Raw genomic sequence first — 24,353 nt, 5'->3', positions numbered from 1 at the left:
AGGTCTACTGAGACAGGTTGGACTCGATGATCCTTGGGGTCTCTTCCAACCTTAGTGACACTGTGATACTGTGAAGTCAACATCTTTCCTAAACTGGGGAGCCCAGAACTGGACACAGGACTCAAGGTGTGGCCTAATCAGTGCTAAGTACAGGGCAGAATGATTTCCCTGCTCCTGCTGGCCACACATCCTGATGCAGGCCAGGATGCCATTGGCCTTCTTGGCCACCTGGGCACACTGCTGGCTCATGTTCAGCCTACTATCAACCAGTACCCCCAGGTCCCTTTCTGCCTGGTCACTCTCCAGCCACTCTGCCCCCAGCCTGTAGCACTGCATGGAGTTGTTGTTATTCCTGACTAGAATGTGAAGGAGAAACGGTGTGCAAATCTGTACATACTGCCCCAGCTCCTTGGAGGAGCTCATTCAGGGACTGTGTAGACCTCTCTGATTCCTAAGAGTAAAATTTGTATGAATGTAAAGCCCTCTGATGCCTCCTACTGCATACCAACCTTTCTTCTCCTCATACATGTGCCGCATATGAAAGCAGCAAGTCCACTGACAACTTGAATAAGACAAAGGATGGCTTCAATGACACCAATGGCCAGGAGAATAGAGAAAAGGATGACATTCCAAAGGATGATATTTTCAGGTTCTTTGCAAATGCTCCACGTTGTCTGGTTGAACAAATAATTGTCTCTGTGACAGAGAGAAATAATTGGCAGTCTATCAGAAACGAGTTGACACTGCTTCCTGCATATAGAATACAGAGTTCTGCATCCTGCAGTTTCTAGCATTACATATTCTGAACTTGATTGGGCAGAGTCTCAAATTCTGCTATTATTTTTTATAGCTGGTGATTCTCTTCAGAACTGCCTTTGTAGGAGTGCAGTTGATGGGTGGGGAAGAAAGCCACGTAGGTACTTTGTTGTATCCACCAGAAACTCCCTGTTGTTTTATGGCCACGCTAAATACAAAAGGGAAAGGTCCCTAAGGATTTAAAAATGTGTCTTCATAATCTCTTTTCCTGCTGTGATAGCTCAGCTCAGTCCATCCATTATCTCCAGCTCTGGTTTGAAGAGTCTGGTTGCCAAGGTTAACTTTAAGGAGTTAGAAAAGATTGGTGCTTTGCTGTTCAGAAGTAGGTAGGGTAGACTCAATTCATGATGGTTTAAGAGATCAGCATGGCATACTTAGTCAACATTTCCTTTTGACTCCACTGAGAGTCACTGCTCAGTAGCCTTTTGAAAGCACGGTGCAATTTGCACAGGGGATTGCTAACAAGAACAAGAAGAAACTTGGTCAATTTGCCCAAAGATAGTCCTTGGTCCAGCTGGTGGTGAGCTAGAACACACAGGCTTAGAGAAATATGAAATTGTAGACTGAGTGGACCATCAGTTCACTCTGGAAAAATTCACATTTGCTGTTAAAAACAGGGAGACATTAGGGAAAGCAAAGCTGGGAAAGCCTGTGAGTCATACTCACTCCAGACTGGCGTTCCTGAAAGGGTAGAGATATTCTCCATCGCCTGTGTCACACAGAGGGCCTCCAATCAGTCCCAGTGAGGAAATGACTGCACAGTATGTTCCTCCTGCAAATCCCAGCACAGCCAGGACCACTGACAGCAGCATCTGGAAGGAAAAAGACCTTCAGTTTCATGTGCACAGAGGCATTGAGTGACACGGAAGGCTTACACCAAGTGGGAAGGAAACAATCTTTGTTTCTCACTGTATGCTGAAACTCATAATGATGGACAAGCCCTGTGAGGAGAGGCTGAGGGAGCTGGGGTTGCTTAGCCTGGAGAAGAGGAGGCTCAGGGGAGACCTTATTGCTCTCTACAACTACCTGAAGGGAGGTTGTAGCCAGGAGGGGGTTGGTCTCTTCCCCCAGGCAACCAGCACCAGAACAAGAGGACACAGTCTCAAGCTGCACCAGGGGAGGTTTAGGCTGGATGTTAGGGCAAAATTCTTCCCAGAAAGAGAGATTTGCCATTGGAATGTGCTGCCCAGGGAGGTGGTGGAGTCACCATCACTAGAGGTGTTTAGGATGAGACTGGATGGGGTGCTTGGTGCCATGGTTCAGTTGATTAGATGGTGTTGGGTGATAGGTTGGACTTGATGATCTCGAAGGTCTTTTCCAACCTGGTCTATTCTCTTCTCTTCTCTTCTCTTCTCTTCTCTTCTCTTCTCTTCTCTTCTCTTCTCTTCTCTTCTCTTCTCTTCTCTTCTCTTCTCTTCTCTTCTCTTCTCTTCTCTTCTCTTCTCTTCTCTTCTCTTCTCTTCTCTTCTCTTCTCTTCTCTTCTCTTTTCTCTTCTCTTCTCTTCTCTTCTCTTCTCTTCTCTTCTCTTCTCCTCTCTTCTCCTCTCTTCTCTTCTCTTCTCTTCTCTTCTCTTCTCTTCTCTTCTCTTCTCTTCTCTTCTCTTCTCTTCTCTTCTCTTCTCTTCTCTTCTCTTCTCTTCTCTTCTCTTTTCTCTTCTCTTCTCTTCTCTTCTCTTCTCTTCTCTTCCCTTCCCTTCCCTTCCCTTCCCTTCCCTTCCCTTCCCTTCCCTTCCCTTCCCTTCCCTTCCCTTCCCTTCCCTTCCCTTCCCTTCCCTTCCCTTCCCTTCCCTTCCCTTCCCTTCCCTTCCCTTCCCTTCCCTTCCCTTCCCTTCCCTTCCCTTCCCTTCCCTTCCATTCCATTCTATAATAATACTATGATATTTGTGGGAATAAAAAATAGTTGCCTTTCTCTGACTAGTGCAGATATCCTGCATGTGAAAGGTTTTTAAACTCTATTTGTGTTGCTCTTAAAAGAGCAATGTGCTCTTGTGGCCAACAAGGCCATTGCCATTCTGGGATGTATTAGAAGGGCTGTGGTTAGTAGGTCAAGAGAAGTTCTCCTCCCCCTCTGCTCTGCCCTGGTGAGGCTACATCTGGATGACTGTGTCCAGTTCTGGGCCCTCAGTTCAAGAAGGACAGGGAACTGCTTGAAAGAGTCCAGCACAGAGCCACAGAAGTGATTAAGGGAGCAGAACATCTTCCTTGTGAGGAGAGACTGGGGAAGCTGGGGCTCTTCAGCTCAGAGAAGAGGAGACTGAGAGGTGACCTCAGTCATGTTTACAAATATGTGAAGAGAGAGTGCAGAGAGGAAGGAATCAGGCTGTTTTCAGTGATGCCCAATGACAGGACAAGGGGCAATGGTGGAAGTTGAGGCATGAAAAGTTCCATGGAAACATGAGGGAAATGTTTTTCACTGTGAAGATGGCAGAGCCCTGGAACAGGCTGCCCAGGGGGGTTGTGGAGTCTCCCTCTCTGGGGATATTCAAATCCTGCCTGGATGCATTCCTGTGTGATCTGGTATAGGTGATCCTGCTCTGGCAGGGGGTTTGGACTAGATGATCTCGAGGTCCCTTCAGCCCCTGTAACATTCTGTGATTCTGTGAAAAGTGAGTAAGGCCAGAGCTTTATTTATTCAGAGTTTTATACCTGACCAATCAATTATGAAAATTCTGCTGAGTCTTCCTTCAAAAAAGCCAATATGAAGGCAGGATTGGCTTTATATGGTCCACATCTCAAGTGCCTTGGCATTTCCACATCTTCACCAAGAGGACATTTCTCAGCCCTTGTACCAACAGAAGCCAGCAAGCAACTACTAAAGCAGGTATGAAAGCAGCAGAAGATGCATTAGTTGCTTTTGCTAATTGGCAAAGAATGCAAAAGAGCCTTTCTTATTGCTGCAGCAGAGTGGCAAGTGGTTACCACTGCCCATGCAGCAATGAACCAGCAGTGACTCTGAATGACATGTAGTGCACGTGTGTGTTCTGCATGGGCGACTCCCACAGGAGCACCACCTTTGCTCTCTTTTGGGGTAGTTTTCTACTGATGGGTGGAATGTATCTGGCTGCTCTCTGTATACAGAAACAAGAATCTCAGGCAGATGTGACGGGTGGTGTACCTGTGATAGGCTTCCCACTAGTCTTGTTAAGAACCCCTGCCTGTGATTGTTCATAGCCTTGTCAGGTAGCAGAAGACAAAAGGAAACTCTGGAGCAGACAGAGAGACAGAGGAACACCTGGACTAGGGGCAAAGCAGCAAGACTGCCTTGAAGTCAGGGCAGAAGTATGGCTGAGGAAGCACATTGGAAACACTCCCATTTATGACTTGGGTTTGAAGCCAAATACCTCTAGCAACATTTCCCTGTTGCCAGTAACTATCAGTCAGATCTAAGAGCCCACAAGGAAGGATGAAGCCTTCTGCTAATGCCAGCTGCTCCACAGGGCGTTGCATTACTGAGTCAAATGAAATATCCATCACCCACGTTGCAGATTTGTGACACAGTCCTGAAAACTATTCACTATCCAAACTTGTTCTGGCTGGTGAATGCAGTTTCCAGCTTGCCAGCTGATGACATTACTGCTTTCCATACAGCCTTGCCTGCTGCCACTGTGTGAATTGACTCATTTCGTGTGTCCTTTTGCCTCTAAAGCAATGCCTGAGTTAGAAGTGGTTGAGATTCCTATTAAGATTGGTTTCATCATAACTGATTAATAGCTCTGGTGGGTTTGGGTTGGTTATTTTTTGCAAAGCTGGACACTCCTTTTGTCTTTATCTGCATGTTGGCTTGCACTCTTGCCTCTTAGCAGTTTTGCTGCCAGCACAATGTAGGTAATTCAGCACATTATCCCAGAGCAAAGCAGCTCTGGGTCAGAGCTGATGCACTGTCTGTGACTCTAAGATCACCAGCCATGCCTTGTGATGTGTCCTGCCCATGCTGAACCATTCCTCTCCACCTATTTTCTCACTTACTTCAACTGTGCATTCTGCATCTTGGTTGAAGAATCTCAGTTATACTAACTGTACACGTATTAATTGGGGTAGTTTCAGGCTATGCCTTTAAAAGTTAGCTGCAGATTTTGAGCTGGAAAGCATCAATAAATCACTATTGGGTGTGAAAAGGAAAGCAAAAGGTTATTCTAAACAAATTCATTGGGTAAATGTCTGGGATAAGAGAAGCTGTATCATAACAATTCTTCACATTTCACTTCCCTTTTCATCCTTTTTCTCTTCTCCTCTGATCTTGGCTGTTCTGCTTTGCCCAGGAGAAGATAACCCTTCTGGCTGACCTTGAGATAAGACTAACACTGCTTTCTCTCATCTTCTCTCTCTCTCCCTTGGTACAGGGGGTTTGGGGAGGTTTGGGGGGGGGCAGTGGAGCAGCTTCCCTAGTCTTTTGGACCAGGGGGGGTTCCTTGTTATTTGCCAAGTGTACATACCTGCATAATATTGTAAATCCTGTATATTTTGTACACATTCATTGCTTTCTATTGTAGAGTGTGGTTTTTGCTTGTAAACACAGCTTCATTTGCTTCTAACTGAGCTGCTCTGGCTAAAGTTAATGCTGGGGGAAACTTCAGCCCACCACATTTATATAGATAAAGGCTACTTGTCACTGAAAGGGAAGACTGAAGTGACTGCAGCTGATGGATTTGTTCTCCTGGGCATTTTCTAGATGCACAGTGGCATTTCCCCATTATATGTGCTCTTCTAGAGTCTTGTCTGGAGGCTGGTCCTATATTCTACAGCAATGGAATAGAATGGAATGGAATGGAATGGAATGGAATGGAATGGAATGGAATGGAATGGAATGGAATGGAATGGAAAGAATAGAGTAGAATAGAATAGAATTAATCAGGTTGGAAAAGACCTTTGAGATCATTGAGTCCAACCTATCACCCAACACCATCTAATCAACTAAACCATGGCACCAAGCACCCCATCCAGTCTCTTCCTAAACACCTCCAGTGATGGTGACTCCACCACCTCCCTGGGCAGCACATTCCAATGGCCAGTCTCTCTTTCTGGGACAAACTTCTTCCTAACATCCAGCCTGAACCTCCCCTGGCACAGCTTGAGACTGTGTCCTCTTGTGCTGGTTGCCTGGAAGAAGAGACCAATCCCCACCTGGCTACAACCTCCCTTCAGGTAGTTGTAGACAGCAAGAAGGTCTCCTAAATCCAACAATTTTATTAACTACTGCATCATCTCAGCCTTTTAGCATTTTTCTGAGCTGTGCCATCATCACTTAGCACTTTGGCAAGGCTTGGGGTGTGTGTGGAATTTTCACTTCCTCCTTTGTGTCTTAAGTTGCAACAAAAGATCTAAGCTGGGATGCTTGGGATTTTGAAATTGGTTTCTCAGGGTCTTGTGTTGGCCTGTTCTCTACCTCTTGCAATGGTTTTGCTGGCAATCTTAGCTGATGTTTTAAATATCAGCCCTGCTTTCCCCTTCACACTGTTGGATTATAATTGGTGAAGTGATGAAGACTTTTAGCTGTCCTTCCTTGAGCATTTGCATCAGCTGCTTTTGTCAAGTTACCAAGTCCCAGCTTGTGTTGCTCTTTATTGCCCTGGTTCTTGTTTCATGCACAGTTCTTTCTATTCAGTTTCTTTCTCTGGAGGCATTTTGGGTGTTTGGTTTTATTTTGTTTTGTTATTTGTTGTTTCTGGGAAGTTTTTTGTGTGTCTGTTGGTTGGGGTTTTGGTTTGTTTCTCTTTTTTAATTTACCTGTCTTTATGGGGGGTGTTTGTGGAATGAAAATCCTGTCTGGTTATTCAGATATCTTGGCTTATCTGGGTTTCTTTGTCTGGAAAGCTTCTATGGCTATTCTTGTTCTACTAGTGCCTCTTAAGGAAGATTTAAAGGGAGATATTGGAGTGTATTTGCTGATAGAATAGAGTAGAGTAGAGTAGAATAGAATAGAATAGAATAGAATAGAATAGAATAGAATAGAATTAACCATGTTGGAAGTGACCTCAGAGATCATCAAGTCCAACCTATCACCCAACACCATCTAATCAACTAAACCATGGCACCAAGCACGCCATCCACTCTCTTCCTAAACACCTCCAGTGATGGTGACTCCACTACCTCCCTGAGCAGCACATTCCAATGGCCAATCTCTCTCTCTGGGAAGAATGTCTTCCTAACATCCAGTCTAAACCTCCCCTGGCACAGCTTGAGACTGTGTCCTCTTGTTCTGGTGCTGCTTGCCTGGGAGAAGAGACCAACCCCCACCTGGCTACAACCTCCCTTCAGGTAGATGTAGACAGCAATAAGGTCTCCCCTGAGCCTCCTCTTCTCCAGGCTAAGCAACCCCAGCTCCCTCAGCCTCTCCTCAGAGGGCTGTGCTCCAAATCCCTCCCCAGCTTTGTTGCCCTTCTCTGGACACCTTCCAGCAACTCAACATCTTTCCTAAACTGAGGGGCCCGGAACTGGACACAGGACTCAAGGTGTGGCCTGACCAGTGCTGAGTCCAGGGGCAGAATGACCTCCCTGCTCCTGATCCAACCCAGGATGCCGTTGGCCTTCTTGTCCCCCTGGGCACCCTGCTGGCTCATGTTCAGCCTACTGTCAACCAGTACCCCCAGGTCCCTCTCTGCCTGGCTGCTCTCCAGCCACTCTGCCCCCAGCCTGTAGCACTGCATGGGGCTGTTGTGGCCAATGTGCAGAGCCTGGCACTTAGATGTGTAATCTAAGTGCCTCTTAAGGAAGATTTAAAGGGATGTACTGGAGCGTATTTGCTGATGCAACAAGAGAAGCTGTGCTTTGGGAAGGCTTTTTTTCCTCATGGTGCCAGCACAATGGATGCTTTCAGGTGTGTGCATGCTAAACTGCATGGCATGGAATCTTTCTAAACCTGCTGCTTTTCAAAATCCTTACTCCATAATGCAAGGACAAGAAGTCAGCTGGGTATGTTTGCAAGCAACAGCAAAATGGATTAATGAACAAAACTTACTCAATGAGGCACATAATTGCCCTGAAATGGAGAATTCAACAAGGTGACTAAAAGGATGAGATATTTAGTAATTGTTATTACTCTTGTTGATACTTTAGGACCATGTCAAAGCTAGGATGAAGTCTGAAACTCTTAAACCAGGGATTGCACAAAATATCATAGGATGGAGTCCCTACCCAGAGGAAAATGGTTATGTTCTGACTCAATAACAATTCTGATCAGTATTAGCTCTTTAGCCTTTTTCTTTTATCCTGTGGAAAGGAATGCTGAGTATTCAGTGTAAATGATAATGTTATACTTAAGGTCCCCAAAGCAGAAAGGTTGTCAAACTAACCCTTGGATTACAGAAGCTCCTGAGTAGCTCCAGTGTAGGCTGCTTCTCTGCCAGCAGGTAGAGGTTGGTGGAAAAGCCACCAAGATCTGGGGACCCCGTGTCACGTCCACCCAGACTGACCTTGCAAGGAGCTCTACTACCTTGGGAAATTTGCTACCATTATGCATGTTTGAACTGGTCCCAGGGCTCCTCTCCTTTGCAGTTTCTGGTGATTCACACCATACCCTGCCTTGCTTATACTGCCCATGCACTGAGAGCATCTGAGCAAACTTTCTGTGAGTATCTGTGCATTTCCTTCACTATCCCCAAAGCAAAGCTTCCCTGAGGTTTTTTTCTCCTGAAGATGCACATCATCAGCCTTCAGATCTCCCTGCAATATTCACCTTTTTTTTGCATGATTGGAAATTACTCTTCCCCAGGGGAAATGGTTGTTTTTAATGCCATTCACATCCACTTGCATTTTGCTCATGTCTCCATCTCTACATCAAGCCACTATAGAGTGACTTGTAGAATCATAGAACTGTTAGGGTTGGAAGAGATCTCAAGGATCATCTAGTTACAACCCCCTTGCATGGGCAGGGACACCTCACACTACAGCAGGTTGCTCACAGCCACATCCTCCAGTGATGGTGACTCCACCACCTCCCTGGGCAGCACATTCCAATGGCCAATCTCTCTTTCTGTGAAGAACTTCTTCCTAACCTCCAGCATAAACCTCCCGTGGTGCAGCCTGAGACTGTGTCCTCTGTGTCCTATTTAGTGCTGGGATAAAGAAATGGAGACAGGACACCTGAGATACTCTACAAACTAAGCCCATTTCAGATGGGTTTCCCTTAGAGACTTACCATGGTGTGGGAACACTCAGACTATATCTGTTTTTCACCACCACTTTCTACATCATTCAAAGTCAGGAGAAAGCACCTGCCTCAGGCACTGGGTTGAGGGATCTTAGGCTCAGACTCCAGCTCTGCAACTGGACTACTTGGCCATCATTAGCATCCCCTCTGTGCATGTGACATTTGGTAAAATCAATGTAATGACATGTCCCTTGGGATGTACTTGTTAGGCCACACCTTGAGTCCTATGCCCTCAATTTAAGAAGGACATTGAGACTCTTGAACGTGTCCAGAGAAGGGCAATGAGGCTGGGGAGAGGTCTGGAGCACAGCCCTGTAAGGAGAGGCTGAGGGAGCTGGGGTTGTTGAGCCTGGAGAAGAGGAGGCTCAGGGGAGACCTTCTTGCTTTCTACAACTACCTGAAGGGAGGTTGTAGCCAGGTGGGGGTTGGTCTCTTCTCCCAGACAACCAGCATCAGAACAAGAGGTCACAGTCTCAAGCTGTGCCAGGGGAGGCTTAGGCTCAAGGTGAGGAGAAAGTTCTTCCCAGAAAGAGTAATTTGCCATTGGAATGTGCTGCACAGGGAGGTGGTGGAGTCACTGTCCCTGGAGATGTTCAAGAGGGGATTGGATGTGGCACTTGAAGCCATGGTTTAGTTACTCTGAGGTGCTGGGTGACAGGTTGGACTTGATGATCTCTGAGGTCTTTTCCAACCTTATTGATTCTATGATTCTATGAATAATTGATTAAATAAATCATCTTGAAGAGGTAAAGGTTTTCTCATGGATGAAAGTAAGCATTAATTGAAAGGTACATAAGAGATATGCTTTACTGTATGAAATCTCTCCTTCCAGGCTGCTTCTGAGAATGATACAGACTGAAAAAACCTTCCAAGACAGTTTATTCTTGCTAATAAGGACAGCCTCACACAAGTCTGTGTGCAGGGCTTGAGGACTAGTGGAGATGCAAGCATGACATTTTGCTTTAGAATATTCTTAATCATCAGAGGAAAAGGCCTCCCTGGCGATTTTCTGGGTGACAGAGAGCCCAAATTACATTTGCACAGTGCTTGGGCAAACGTGTGCTACTGGTCACAGCATGGAAGCAAGCCTCCAGGAAGAGGTGTTGGCTTCAGCAGCTTGGATTTTTAACGTGGGCCTGGAAAGTAGGTGACCTATCTGCCCCTACAGAGGTAAGCAAGGATGAACCTACAGAAAAGCAATTTGCCATGGAAGGATGTGGAGGAAACAGGACCAGGTGGAAGCAGGAGGAACAGGCAGCTGTCAATACTTAGGATTGGCTTGAGCAGGAGGAAATTGAGCCATGTTTTACTCTGTGTAAGGCAAAGTGGAGTGAAGGAGCTTCGTACCCCTCTGCTCTCAGTGTTGTGCCTAAATACTCCAGCACCTGCCCCAGCCGAGTACATCTCTCATGTCAGTCTGGGCTGCAATATCATAACATTCTTGTTGGCTAACTGAGCTCTCAGCCCCAACCCAGGGACGCTGTAGATCAAGCTCCCCTTCCACATCTCCCTGGCAGGGCTGTTGACAGCGGTGCGCTGGTCTGTCAGGCTGCATTTCCTCCCGCTGAGCAGCTATGTAAGAGCTATTGTGCGAACCCTACAGTGCCGTTTCAACACAACGATACCCACTTACCCCACACCTGTTAGCACAACATCTTGCTCTGCCTGCTCCCAGCATCATGAATGCCGGCAAAATAACCTGTGAAGAAAGCACAGGGTGAGTTAGGGTGCAGTACTTCTAAGTCTAGGACCTGGAGCATCATATTCCTCAAATGCAAACTACCTTCTGCCTCTTCCCTGTGAGTTACACCTGCCTAGATGTTGGTGCTTGCTGAAGAGGAGCCTGGATTACAGCTAGGGCTGACTACAAGCTTCTGATAGAGTAATTCTGATTGCTGAACTTGTGCTGCTTCTTTTCAACAGGGCTTTGGGCTTGTTTGGTTTTGGTTTTCAGGAACAATTCTGAGAGACTGAATTTCTGCTCAGAAATCAGGGTGCTCAGGGTGAGAATTACACCAGTTCAAATCTTCTAAGCATTCTGCTCTGGATTGTAGTTGGGGAACTAGTCTTCAGCTTCCTAAACCACATCTGATTTTTGGTTCTTTTTGCTATGCTTCTGCAAACCACAAAATGGACTTCACTCAGCAGGGAACTCCCTGTTTGCATCAGCTTTCTCCATCATAACTATCAGGTGGAGCTGGACTGATGGAGTGGAGTCAGCAGCTGCCTGTGTCTCAGGATATAATGCCACCTTACAGAGGCACTCTGGAGTTAGGAAAAGCTGGGTTTAGTTTGGTAGCTAGGGGGAATGAAAGTTTTTGTGTGTCTGGTTGTATAGCCAGAGCACTCCTGCTGCCTGGCCCCTGCCCACTGCTGTTGTGTAGGCAAAAAGCAACACAAGACAATGAGTGTTTGAGAATGTAGGAAATGGTCCCTATGAAGTTAATGAAAACAGGAGAAGTCCCCAAACAAACAAACAAACAAGCAGAAAAGGCCAAAGCTGTAAAAACAGCCTGACTAGTTCTCAGAGGGATGTTGTCCCACACAGGGCAGTAAGAGCAGAATGTCCATGGTGAATGAAGCCCAGGGAATTACAGGTCTAGTAGGAACATCTCTCTGGATTGTGTTATGAAACCTGTTTAGATTTAGAGGCTCCTGAGTACTTTTCAGAGAATTTGCTCTCTGTTGCCTATTGTGCATATCCCAGAGGCAGCCTCCAGACCCTGAAGATGTAAGGCATTGAGGTTAAAGAGATCTTCCTTTTCCTGGAAAGAAATCAGCTCTCGGGTAAGATGGATGGTCCCCAAGGCAGCCTCAGCCCCAGCATGCCACTGTTTGGCACTCAGAAGGTGAGCTAGTACCTCTGCCCGTCAAACCAACACTCCCTTTCCTCCAGGGCTGTCTTTCTTTGGAGGTTTCTCTTCTAAGCTTGTGAACACCTTTGTGTCATTTATTAGCCTGGCTCAGGATGAAGGGTTTGTTTGGCAGCTTTCTTTCTCTGCAGTGCCTGATTGTAAACACCTGCCTTTTGACATGGAAATGAGGATTTGCTGGATTTGGCTGTTGTCAGTGAAATGAGGGCTCTGTGTGTGTTACATGACAGTCAGTCTTCTACTTTAGGAAGAAGTCAGACACTTCCAGAATACAGAATACAGAATTAACCAGGTTGGAAAAGACCTTTGGGATCATCAAGTCCAACCCATCACCCAACACCATCTAATCAACTAAACCATGGCACCAAGCACCCCATCCAGTCTCTTCCTAAACACCTCCAGTGATGGTGACTCCACCACCTCCCTGGGCAGCACATTCCAATGGCAAATCACTCTTTCTGTGAAGAACTTCTTCCTAACATCCAGCCTAAACCTCCCCTGACCCTGGAGGCTGTTTTCTGGATACAAGGAGATTATCCAAGACTGGGCAACCTGTTGACATGGTTTTCCAGACTTTCCTTTGGGGATAATTTTGGGTGCATGGGTTACAGCCTGGTCTATCCTCACTGCAGATGAGGCTCCAGTCATGGGGCGTTCTGCCCCTTTCATAACTTTCTAGGAGGCCCAGAAGCCAGTTGTCCTTTTTCCATCCTTCAAGCAGCTGGAAATCAGAGCTGCTGCTGCTTCCTTCCCCCTGCACCCACAGGCCTTTGTACTGCTGTTCTCTGGAAAACATGTACACTCAGCAGCATTGTTTGTGGATCAATAATTACTCCTAATGCCACGTTGTGAAGGTCAGTGCAAATTTTTTTCCTCCCCTCTCAACTTGCTGTTCTCATTTTTGATGTATGTGGCGCTGGCCACAGGCAAGTCTGTGTGGAAGCCTTAGAAGGAGGCTTCTATGAGCTTGTGATGCTCTCATGCCTAACATCTGCCTTTCCTTTCATTGAACGCCAATGACTCCTGGGCTTGAAATGATATGACTTTTCCACAGGTCTCTCATGTAGTTCCACTTCTTCCTTCAGGCTTCCTTTCACAAGCCCATGCTTACGTTCGAGCTCAGCATTAGTAATAGGACCGAGCAGTAGGCGGAAGAAGAAGCCAGCGAGCAGCTGGTGGAGAACCATTTCGGGAATGACCTTCTACCATGCTCCTGCTTTGGGAAATATGAGTCTGAGCCATGTGGGTGGATAATTGGGAGAGCATAAAGAGAGAGGGTTTTCTAATGAACTGGAAAGTTCAGTATTCCCAAACAGGTTTCCTTCTAGTTATGGATATTGACATAAAAGTGATACGAGGCTGGGGAGAGGTCTCCAGCACAAGCCCTATGAGGAGAAGCTGAGGGAGCTGGGGGTGTTTAGCCTGGAGAAGAGGAGGCTCAGGGGAGACCTTCTTGCTGTCTACAACTACCTGAAGGGAGGTTGTAGCCAGGTGGGGTTGGTCTCTTCTTCCAGGTAAGCAGTAGCAGAACAAGAGGACACAGTCTCAAGCTGCACCAGGGGAGGTTTAGGCTAGATGCTAGGAAGAAATTCTTCATAGAAAGAGTGATTTGCCATTGGAATGTGCTGCCCAGGGAGGTGGTGGAGTCACCATCACTGGAGGTGTTTAAGAAGAGACAGGATGAGGCACTCAGTGCCATGGTTTAGTTGATTAGATGGTGTTGGGTGATAGGTTGGACTCAATGATCTGAAAGGTCTTTTCCAACCTGGTTAATTCTGTATTGACTGAAGTTACCAAGATAAACACCTACTGAAAATTGCTTCAGGTTGGTTTTTTGGTTGTTGTTTCTTTGTGGCTTTTGTTTTGTTTGTGAATTATGTGATCTTAAAATCAATTAGAAGAGTAACAGAGGGCTGCAGTGAAAACTCACCACCTCCAGTGTTCCTTTGACTTATGGAGGGTGAGCACCCATCTTACATAGAATACATAGAATACATACCTTTCTCCATATAAGTCAGTCCTATTGCTTGGATTCCTGATATTTATTTCAGGAATACTTTGTATTTCTGTGATCAGGAACTTTTCCAGCCTTGAATGCACTTTCTCAGTCCCATATCCAGCTTCGTAGTGTTTGTGCAAAACACATCTCTGTGACTTCTATTAACAGAGGTTTTCTTAGCCTTGAATTTAAAGCAAAACAAAGCAACAAAAGAAAGAAGGAACAAACCCACAGGATATGGAAGCAGCACTCCCCTCTTACCAGCATCCCAGCTCCCAGTATGCCATGGAAAAACCAGACCAGATCCGTTATCTCGCTAAGCTGCAGAACTTGTCCATTGGGGAAGTACAGGAGGATGTTGGAGACTATGGCACAGGCTGCCAGCGGGAGCAGGGTGATTCCAATGCACTTAGAACACTTCCTCGTGCACATGGCAGCTCTCTGCTGGGGAAATACACAGGGAGTTTGGGGTTACTGCAGTGCAAGGGAGCACAGGATTTCAGTAGCTTTCCTAAAGAGAAAAGAAGGGGTTTTGAAGCAAGAGGTGTTTTGGCTTATGTGGATAATTGTGTTCCACAGAGCCTGCTCCTTGCAGAGACATCATCTAAAATGGATTTATTACAATTTAGAATGTTTAATTGAATTGGTTTAAAATTTCCAGGAATAAGCATGTGTTGATATGAAATGAACAGAGAATTTCATGTCAGTTAATGGACAATTCTCTCTCCCTTGGGAACATCTATAACAAAGCCATGGCCACACAGATTGATACCCTGGCTGACACACTTCTTGGTGGGGCTAAGGCCTTGGGTAGAAGGAGAAGAGAATGTATCAGGTTGTCTGGGATCACTCTCAGGAAGTTGCTTTGAAATCTCCTACACTGAAGGTCTTGAAGAGCAGGAAGTGATTGCCAGGAATGTCACAGTATCACAGTATCACCAAGGTTGGAAAACACCTCAAAGATCATCGAGTCCAACCTGTCACCAAGGACCTCATGACTAGACCATGGCACCAAGTGCCACATCCAATCCCCTCTTGAACACCTCCAGGGAACAGCTCTGCCTTGGTGCTAGGACACGTGAAGGAGCTTCACTAGGGCCCCTACTAGATGGGTTTTCTTTATTTCAGTCAAAAACACGTCAGCAAGTATTGGAGAAACTTTCTTTACTGTTCCTTATGATGTGCTTGTTCTGCAGATAAGGATAGATAAGTCTGTGGGCTAAGAGAAGGGCAACGAGGCTGGGGAGGGGTCTGGAGCACAGCCCTGTGAGGAGAGGCTGAGGGAGCTGGGGTTGCTTAGCCTGGAGAAGAGGAGGCTCAGGGGAGACCTTATTGCTCTCTACAACTACCTGAAGGGAGGTTGTGGCCAGGTGGGGGTTGGTCTCTTCTCCCAGGCAACCAGCACCAGAACAAGAGGACACAGTCTCAAGCTGCACCAGGGGAGGTTTAGGCTGGAAGTGAGGAGAAAGTTCTTCCCAGCAAGAGAGATTGGCCATTGGAATGTGCTGCCCAGGGAGGTGGTAGAGTCACCATCACTAGAGGTGTTTAAGAAGAGACTGGATGGGGTGCTTGGTGCCATGGTTTAGTTGATCAGATGGTGTTGGGTGATGGGTTGGACTCGATGATCTCAAAGCTCTTTTCCAACCTGGTTAATTCTAATTCTAAATTTTTTTAAGGAGTTGTTTGACATCCACTCTAAAATATATATATAAAAAAAGGGAACATGTCTAATCCTGCAGCTGTTTGGTAAGAGAAGGTCACAAAGCCATCCCACCTCATTTTCAGAAATCCACCATAATGTGTAGAACAGTAACTCAATATTTTACAAGTCAGGTTCCTCTTTTCAAGTCAAACAATCACCTTTTGAAAACCAAAGAATCAAAACAAATGAAGCACTGGTTGAAAGGGGTCTCTGCAGGTCTCCAGCCTTCTGCTGAAAGCAGAACTGCCATCAATACTATGTTGCTGCGTCAGCCATGGCTTTGTGTAGCCAAGCTTTGGAAACCCCCAAGGACAGAGCTACCACCTCCTCTCTGTGTGACCTGTTGCAGGGCTGCCCCAGAAAAAGTCTTTCATCATGTTCAGCATGAATCTCCCAATCTGTAAACATGCTGCTGCTCCCTGTTATATCCTCTCCCATCACTCCATCGCCTTTAATGAGCACTGCACTTAAATGCCTTCTCTTCTGAGCACTTTGCCATCACATTATGCTTTTAGATTCCAGCTTTGTAACAAGTGAACTGGCACTCAACTATTCTAGAAGGGAATATTCTCAACAGAGGTGCTTTTTAGTTTATAGCTGTTATCCATTGTTTATGTATTGCTCAAAATTGGGCAGGGAATTTTGCAAGCCTTCGGAGAAAGCTCCATCTCAAACAGCTACAAATCTAAGCAGATTGACAATGTGCAAATGAAAGATGAAGCAGGGAGGGAGTGAAGGGAAATGGAAGGAACATTTCACCTGTTTTTCCTCTCAAATGCCCAATGGATTTCCTCTCTCTATATATCTTTTTGGTTTTCCTAGACCTTTCTGCTTTCCTGCCTCATTCCAGCTTTTGCTTTTCCATATGTTTGTTCAACCTCACCTGCTTCCCCAGAGAGAAGCAAACAAGCTCAGGCACAACCTGGCCTCCTTCTATTAAAGCTAAGACTTGGAGGTGAGTTATAAATTCTCTTCTGTATCTTTTGCACATAGCTGGAGGACTCAGTTCTTGCCTGGTGCAAAGCAGCGCACTGTTGCTTTGGCTGGAAGAACAGAAGCTTACAACCCATTCTCTGACCTAGCTCAACACCACTTCCAGCTTCAAGGATAGCTTAACCTAAACATCAAGCACCAGACCCAGCAAGAGCCTCTACCACCAAAATGCCACTTTGCTGCTTGTGTACATCAGAGGATCTGACCGTGCTGTTACGCATTAAGTAAACACTCTGAGCTGCCTCAGCACTCAAAACACTTTGTTAATTCAGCAGACAAAAGCACTTTCTACAGCTTTCTAAAGCAAGGTGACCAGAGCAAGCTTCTAATTTTAAAGTAGGGGTTTTAGAAAGCTTTTGCTTTTTAATGCTGAGGAAAGCATGCAAAGATCTTTACTTACTTTCTACACAGGGCTACAATGGCCTCCAAGCTCCAGAGCTTTCCCCACAGCCAGCTTCAGGCTTCTCTGGCTTCTCTGTCTTGGAGTGTGGTGATCTGAGGGAGCCCAGCAATGTTTTCAGGCTACAGCTTCTATTAAACAAATAGCTATTTCTCTCCAGAGAATGAGGAAATACCCCAAGCTATCCCTGGTTGGCCAGTGCAAGGCTGGCATGTCACCCAGCAGTATTGATTATTTTAAGGCAGTGTTCCAGCGGTCAATGCCTTGGCCCCCCCAGGACAGGCGGATTGGAGCAATAGAGACCTTTTTACTGCTGCAGCCATTTCACTGTGCAGAGTTTTGCAGAAGAGGAAAGGCAGGATATGCCAGGGGTGCAAGTGTGCAGAGAGTGGTAGAAAACGTGTTTGAAGCACAAGGTGGTGCCCCAAGCTTCAGCTGACATCGGTGGCAACACCATTTCACCGTGCCTTTTGTGATGGTGCTTCAACCCCAAGGAAAAGACAATCTTCAGACAGGGCAAAGGCCAATGGCATTTAAAGGATTAAATTTTGAACAACTTGAAGACCATTAGCACTTTGCACTGACAGCTGGAGCAGCTGGGTTGACCTGCCAGCTTGTGCAGAGTTGAGAAGCAAATAAGAAAACTTCATGGTGATAGTTAAGATGAGCCCTTCCCCAAATCCCATACCCTGGTTGCTTGGAGTTTTTATAGACTGTTACTCTATAATACCCCTAAGGTAACACCTTTTCCATCCTTACATAGCTGACATTCTCATTCAGGCTCAACATGCTTGATTTCAATTCTGCTTTTCCCTGATGTTGCCTTGCACACAGCCCTCTGGGCTGATACAAGGCTCACCTCTGTAGTTTCTCATCTGTATTGTGTCCCCAGCACTCATTTTCTAAGGCTTCTTCTTTTCACCTTCCCCAGTCTGTCTCTCAGGCATATCAGACTTCATTTATCACTTGTCATTGAGTGTTTCAGCTTGGTGCCTAGACTTGATTGTGCCTCTTAATTTCAAATACCTCTCAGAACCATTCTCTGCTGAATATTAGCAGTTTTTCAACAGGTGCACCATGAGCAAAACCAATGTTGTGTTAGTTGTAGGCTTTTCCATTTGCCCACAGCAATCTCTTGTCTTTTGTTCTGCTACAAAGATTTTAAACTTGTTTGGGACAAGTTCAGTATTTTCATCTGTGTTTGTACAGTGCTTTGTGCTCAAAGACAAAAGCTTCTAGCCAAGGGAGGTTGTAGCCAGGAGGAGGTTGGTCTCTTCTCCCAGGCAACCAGCAACAGAACAAGAGGACACAGGCTCAAGCTGTGCCAGGGGAAGTTTAGGCTCGAGGTGAGGAGAAAGTTCTTCACAGAGAGAGTTGTTAGCCATTGGAATGTGCTGCCCAGGGAGGTGGTGGAGTCCCCATCCCTGGAGGTGTTCAAGAGGGGATTGGATGTGGCACCTGAGGCCATGGTTTAGTAGTCATGAGGTGTTGGGTGACAGGTTGGACTTGATGATCTTTGGGGTCTCTTCCAACCTTATTGATTCCATGATTCCAGAATGACAAGCTGTGTTAGGCACAATTGTCACACTGCTTCAGGAATAGCTTTAGATTTGCTTGCTGTGTGTAGGATGTATATTCAGCCTGATGAGATCTGAATTAATAAGTGCTGATTGAAGTATAGAAGGAATGCCAGAGAGCAGAGCACCACAGAAGTCTGTATGAACACCAGAGTGCCTGTTTTTCTGAAGTGACTCATCCTAAAGAAATGAAAAGAGCCACCATGCTCTAAAACATTTAGACTTCTGCCTGTGAAGCGTGTAGTGTCTAAGCTGAGTTTATATGGTTGTGTACATCTGTTTTTCCCTCTGCAGTATTGACTTTGAAGGCAGTGAAAGCATTTTGTGTTCCACTGGTCAATGCCTCCTGGTTATATTGACTTATTGTACATCAGCTCTGGTCCTGCTTTTATTTCTATCCTTTTAGCCATAAACTCTTCACTAATTTTCCAGTTATATGTACTAGCATGGACACTGAGAGAGGAAGTTTAAACATGTGAAAAATCCTGTTCATCACTCTAGAAATGAAAACCATTCCAGCCCTACAAATTCCCTGGGTGCTGCAATGTATGAGCTAGAAACTGAAGAATTAGAGCTCCATGCAGGCTTTGAAGGGCATATCTGACTGCCCACTTACTCTATTAATAGATCTGCCCTATTTGATGTGCAGCTGCAGTGCACTAATGAGAAAATGCCCTTTTTGTTGTTGATATGCTGTGTAAAAAGGAGCCAGGCAGCTCTGCTCTCATCCATTCTAGGACAAATCTCAAGTGGATCCTCTGAAGTCAAAGCTTTATTCCAAGTACTCAGTGACATGCACCTCAATTAAATTGATTCCACTTTGGCACCATCACACAAATGGTCTCTTGCTGCTGTTTCCTGCAACACCTTGCTCTTAATGTTTTCATCAACTGAGATAAAGGGAGGTTGAGTTTCCCGAGGAAGAACCTGGACAACAACTGCTGTTATGAGGCTTTTCCCAATATGGGATGGCTCCAAGGGGATTCAAGAGCTGGGGCACTGCCCTGGAGTTCCAGATAGGCTTTCCTGCTCTTGCAGCAGGTACATAGGTTAACATGCCTTGCCCCTGTCCAGAAGCGTACAAATGCACTGTTAAGGTAGAAACAGCAAGGTGGAAGTGGCAGTACCAGGGTTATTCTGGTTCTCCTTTAACTGAAGCATCCCAGCCCCACACAACCCCAGCCAACAAGAAGCTGATCACATGGCAAAAGCACTGAGGAAGATGAGGAGCAGCTCAAAGCAAAAAGACTCAAGTCCTGAATCAGATCAGAGAGAGCCATAAAAAAATGAGTGAATGATTGTGTGGTGCAGGTTATAGTGCTTATATTAACAATATGCATGGGTCTGAAGAGGTGAAATGGAAGTTGTTCTGGACCAAATCTGAAACAGAGTCTCTGCACTCTTTGGCAGTGTATTCACTTCATGGTACTGTCAGACACTTGTTCCCAACACACAGCATGCTGTAGGCATGCACTTCACAGCAACAGACAGCTCCAACGTCACAGGGATGGATATTTCCTTCTCTTCTCCTTCTCTCATTTTTTCCCCAATGTGTTTTTCCCCATTTCTTTTCCCTTGTCTTTCCATATTACTCATAATTCCCTTTCCTACATATTTAGACTCTCTCTCTCTCCTCCCTGAGATGACATCCTGCTGAGCAAAGGTTTCCCTCTTTCCTCAGCGCATGCATCACTGCCTCTGGTGACACTAGTAACACTACTAAGACACAGCCCTTTGGGAATGAACCCTGTAGTTACCAGTGAGTCTCTGAGCCTGATGCATCCCAAGGGTGCTAAGCTAATGTTCTGCAGAAGCACCTTCTAGGATGAGGGGAACGGTGCTGAAACAACACCCAGTGAGCTCTGTGCACCCAGCAAAGTATTGCCCACCGCTCGTGTGTGTGTATGCTCATCTGATTTACCACAGAGCTCGTTTTGCTTAATTACCTGAGTGCTCTGTCCAGGGATGTTACTGTGCCAGCCTCACTGTTTTCTGAAACAGCAATGAACCATGACCTGTGGCCAAGGGCTGTTTGTGCTCCTAACACAGAGCGACACTGTCACTATCCAATATTAAAATAATTAGAGGTTGGTGCTTTCATTTGGCTGCCTTCATGCAACACTGCTTTCTGGTTTGGGCTGAAAGGCATTTCTCATCCCTGTGTTTTGTCACTGGGGTTTGTCCAACATGTGCTCAGGGTGCAGATGGATTAGGAAGTAAAAGCAATGCCCACTGGAGAATGCCCCTATTTACGTGACCAAATGGGAGAGATGTTGCTTCTTCTGGTCATGCTTCCCCTCTCTTCCCAACTTTCCCTGAACTGCCTTGAGTCCCTCAGCAAGCCTTCAGTACTGAAGAGCAACTATTTGGACTCTACTGAAGGAACATGGATTTTGTCAAAAAGCACCCACTGCATTTTTTTAGAGCTGTTTGACATTGTCAGGAAAGAAGGTTCCTGTAGTCCAGGGTGGTGGCTTTGAACAACCTGAGAGAAGCATGACTTGACTGGATAACCTGTGAGAGATGAAAAACTCTCATGTAAGCCAAGGCACCTGGGGCAGTGACTCCCACCAGCAGGAAAGAGGAGGGCAACAGCCGAGAGGTTAAAAATGATCCTTGAGTGTTTTGTTATTGCAAGGGGACTGTCCTCTTGTTGACCATCCCCGTGTAGCTTTGTGCCAAAACCCCCAACCAAGCCAAAAACCAAAACCACCCACAACCCAAACAGCCAAGGAAAATCCATACTGGTTTGGTATGTGTAGCTGTAACGTTTCAAATGTGTACATGAGGCCAGGTTTGTAGCCAGAGTTACTACTTCCTGCTAGAAGTATTTACTCTCTACTTTGACCTGCATCAGATAAACTGATACATGTGGAAAAGTTGCATAGCTTTGGGAGATACAGCTGGTCTTCAGATCTTAATCTGTTTGGTCATTCCAGCTGGTGGCAGCTCATTGAAGAAAGGAAATCCATCCCCTTGCTAGCCCCAAAGTTGTTAGTTTGGATCCACCATGGGACAGAACTGTATTTGAAATCTCCACACATCTTATGCAGCAGAAAGGCCCCAGGCAATCAGGGCAATGCTTCTGCTGGTGGGAAGTGCCTTTGAACATTTCTTAGCACTGCTTTGGATTCTGAAAGGCATTAGCTGCTTGCACAGACAACCACATCACAGAATTAGCCAGAAATGAAGCAATCTATAGAATCATAGAATGCTAGGGCTTGGAACACGCCTCCAGAGATCAAGTCCAACACCGCTGCAAAGCAGGACCACAGCAGGGCAGGTCACACAGCAATGGGTCCTGGTGGGTTATGAAAAGCTCTAGAGAAGGAGACTCCACAACCTCTCTGGGCAGCCTGTTGCAGTGCTCTGTCACCCTTGCATTAAACAAACAAGCAATATATATATATATATATATTTACTAAAAAAAACTTCTCATGTTGAGAAGGAATTTCCTGGGATTGAGTTTATGTTCATTACCCCTTGTCCTATTCCTGGGTATCACTGAAAAGAGACTGGCTCCATCCTCCTGCCAGCCACCCTTCAGATATTTGTAGATGTCCCCTCTCAGGCTTCTCTTCTCCAGACTAAATGGCCCCAGGTCTCTCAGTCTTTTCTCACAAGAGAGATGCTCCAGTTCCTTCAATATCCTTGTAGCCCTCCTTGAACTCTCTCCAGTAGTTCCCTGTCCCTCTTGAACTTGGGAGCCCAAAACTGCACACAATATTCCTGACATGGTCTAACTAGGGCTGAGTAGAGGAGGAGGAAAACCTCCCTCAACTTGCTGGACACACTCTTCTTAATGCATCCAAGTAGACTGTTGGCCTTCTTGGCCACCAGGACACATTGCTGTCCCATGGATAACTTCTTATCCAAGGTCCTTCCCTGTGGAGCTAGTCTTCAGCAGGTCAACCCCTAACCTGTGCTGGTGCATTGTATTATTGTTCCCCAGATGCAGGACTTTACACTTGTCCTTGTTGAACGTTGTCAGATTTGTCTTTGCCCATCTGTCCAGTGTGTCCAGGGCTCACTGAATGGCAGCACAGCCTTCCAGGGTGTCAGCCACTCCTCCTCTCTGCTTCTGTGTCCACTGAATGGCACTTTCAGGTTTTTCTGAGAATGAGGGGATGTTGAGGAAGGTGGACTGCAGGCATTTCTGTTTATCTAAAATTAGGTGCCAAAAGGAGACACAATTTAAAGTCCTTTATAAAAAAGGTGTGAAGTGCCTGTCTCCATTCTTGGTAATATCCAAAAGCTGTCTGGGTATGGTCCTGGGCAATGTTCTCCAGGTGGCCTTGCCTGAGCTTGGACCAGATGACCTCTGGAGATCCTGCCAAGCTCAGTTGCTCAGTGGTGGTGTGTCTTTGTGAAGGACTGTCATCTGTCAGAGGGGGATAACAGCACAGTGCTGGTGTTTCAAGGGGGCAGCTACACCACTCTTTGCACTGAGCACCATGGCTATGTTAGCAGCAGTGGCACTGTGCTGCCATCGGCTTCGGTCCCTGGTCCCTCTAGCAGAGCTGGCTTGAATCCACAGTTCCTTCACAGCCAGCATGAGGAAGACATGAAAAAGATAGACTTGAAAACATGAACAAACTGTCCAGCATATGCTGCTGTCATCCTTCAGTGGTGTAATCCATTCTTTATATTAGGGTGTGGGCCTAAATTGAGCTAAGGGCAGGACATGCATTAACTGTGATGACAGCAGGTCTCCAGGAGCTGGGAGAAAGACAAGAACCTGGGGAAGTGTTAAGAAAGAGGATACTGGGTGGAGACAGAATCATAAAAGAGGCAAATGAGAGATGAACCCACACACATTAGAAAAATAAAAACCTGGAGGGCCTCCTCCTCTGGTAGACATAGTTTGCCCTCTGCAAGAGCAGGGCTTCAAGCTTGTGTCTTGCTCCACCAGCATGCAGGAAGGGAAGGAAACATAAAGTCTGTAGCCATTAAAGGGAGCTTGGTGAGAGCCCAGGGATGAAACACAAACCTGGAAAGCTGGAGCAGTGCATGGAGGACAGCTGCTTCATCATTTTAAACCTGGGTTTGATATTCTTAAAAACTGTTTGTATTGTTGTGTATGGTTAATATGAGAGAGGGATGCACTTCCCTATGACCTGCCAGAAACTACTGCCTCTTCCTTTCAAGAATCCCTTTTTGAAAGAGTCAGGGATTCTTTTAAGAGTACTTTAACAGTTTTCATAGCAGCACATGTTTGGTGGTAGTTTGCATCAGGTATCCTCATCCTGCAATCAAATCACAAAAGAAATGCAGCTGATGTTGTCCAAAACCTGATCACCAGATGATGTTATATTAGCTGGATGCTTTTACCTGGGAAAACCCAAACAAAATGACCATTTGGATTCATACAGCAGTCAGACAAAGGTTCAGCAGTTGCTGGATTCACCCAGAACATCACAGACCCGGCTACAACCTCTTTCCACTCATGGGTTAAAATTGTCATGGGTGAGAAATGCAGATGCCCGACCATTGGGCTAGCCTAGGACTGCCTGGCTCAGGATATGCCCATGTGAATCTTCGTGCTCTGAGGAAAGGTGGAGTGGTTCACGTTGGTGCATCTCTCCCCAGAGCATCCAGTCCTGCTACACTGCCGGCCTTGGTCATGCCTCCCACCCCTTCCTGAGCCAGTGCCAGCTGTTTAGCAGCCACTTGTGACAGCTTTCAGCATCTGCCTGTCTAGTCAGGCGTTAGATAAAGGAACAAATTACTGTGGAGCATCTCATTACTTCATGTAAACTTCTCTGCATTGTGCATTGAGCCCCTGGCACCACGGGGAGAACGGAAACTAATTGTGAGAGACTCACTGGGTGCCTGGGAGGAAAAGGA

At 46.1% G+C, this 24,353-nt stretch overlaps 1 protein-coding gene across 1 annotated transcript; it reads right to left on the bottom strand.

Moving 5' to 3' along the window:
- Positions 1-494: 494 nt before the first annotated feature.
- Positions 495-17,063, bottom strand: LOC104305296 (transmembrane 4 L6 family member 1). The gene is made up of 5 exons (XM_009906127.2): positions 16,930-17,063; positions 14,096-14,278; positions 10,596-10,661; positions 1,483-1,628; positions 495-696 (listed from the first exon to the last, which is right to left on the bottom strand). Exons 2-5 carry the CDS (start codon positions 14,264-14,266, stop codon positions 495-497), a joined length of 585 nt encoding a protein of 194 aa, XP_009904429.2. The 5' UTR covers positions 14,267-14,278; positions 16,930-17,063.
- Positions 17,064-24,353: the final 7,290 nt, after the last annotated feature.

The sequence above is a fragment of the Dryobates pubescens genome, chromosome 10 (genome assembly GCF_014839835.1).
Source record: "Dryobates pubescens isolate bDryPub1 chromosome 10, bDryPub1.pri, whole genome shotgun sequence".
NCBI classification, from domain to species: Eukaryota; Metazoa; Chordata; class Aves; order Piciformes; family Picidae; genus Dryobates; species Dryobates pubescens.
The sequence above is the reverse complement of the archived record's forward strand: the minus strand, read 5'-3'. Positions and strand labels throughout refer to the sequence as shown.

Excerpts from the sequence above, each read along its gene's own strand:
- LOC104305296 (XM_009906127.2), bottom strand. The coding sequence starts at position 14,266 with ATGTGCACGAGGAAGTGTTCTAAGTGCATTGGAATCACCCTGCTCCCG. Across the intron at positions 10,662-14,095 it reads TACTGGGAGCTGGGATGCTG|GTTATTTTGCCGGCATTCAT; the intron begins GTAAGAGGGGAG and ends CTTTCTTCACAG. Across the intron at positions 1,629-10,595 it reads GTTGTGCTAACAGGTGTGGG|ATGCTGCTGTCAGTGGTCCT; the intron begins GTAAGTGGGTAT and ends TTTTCCTTCCAG.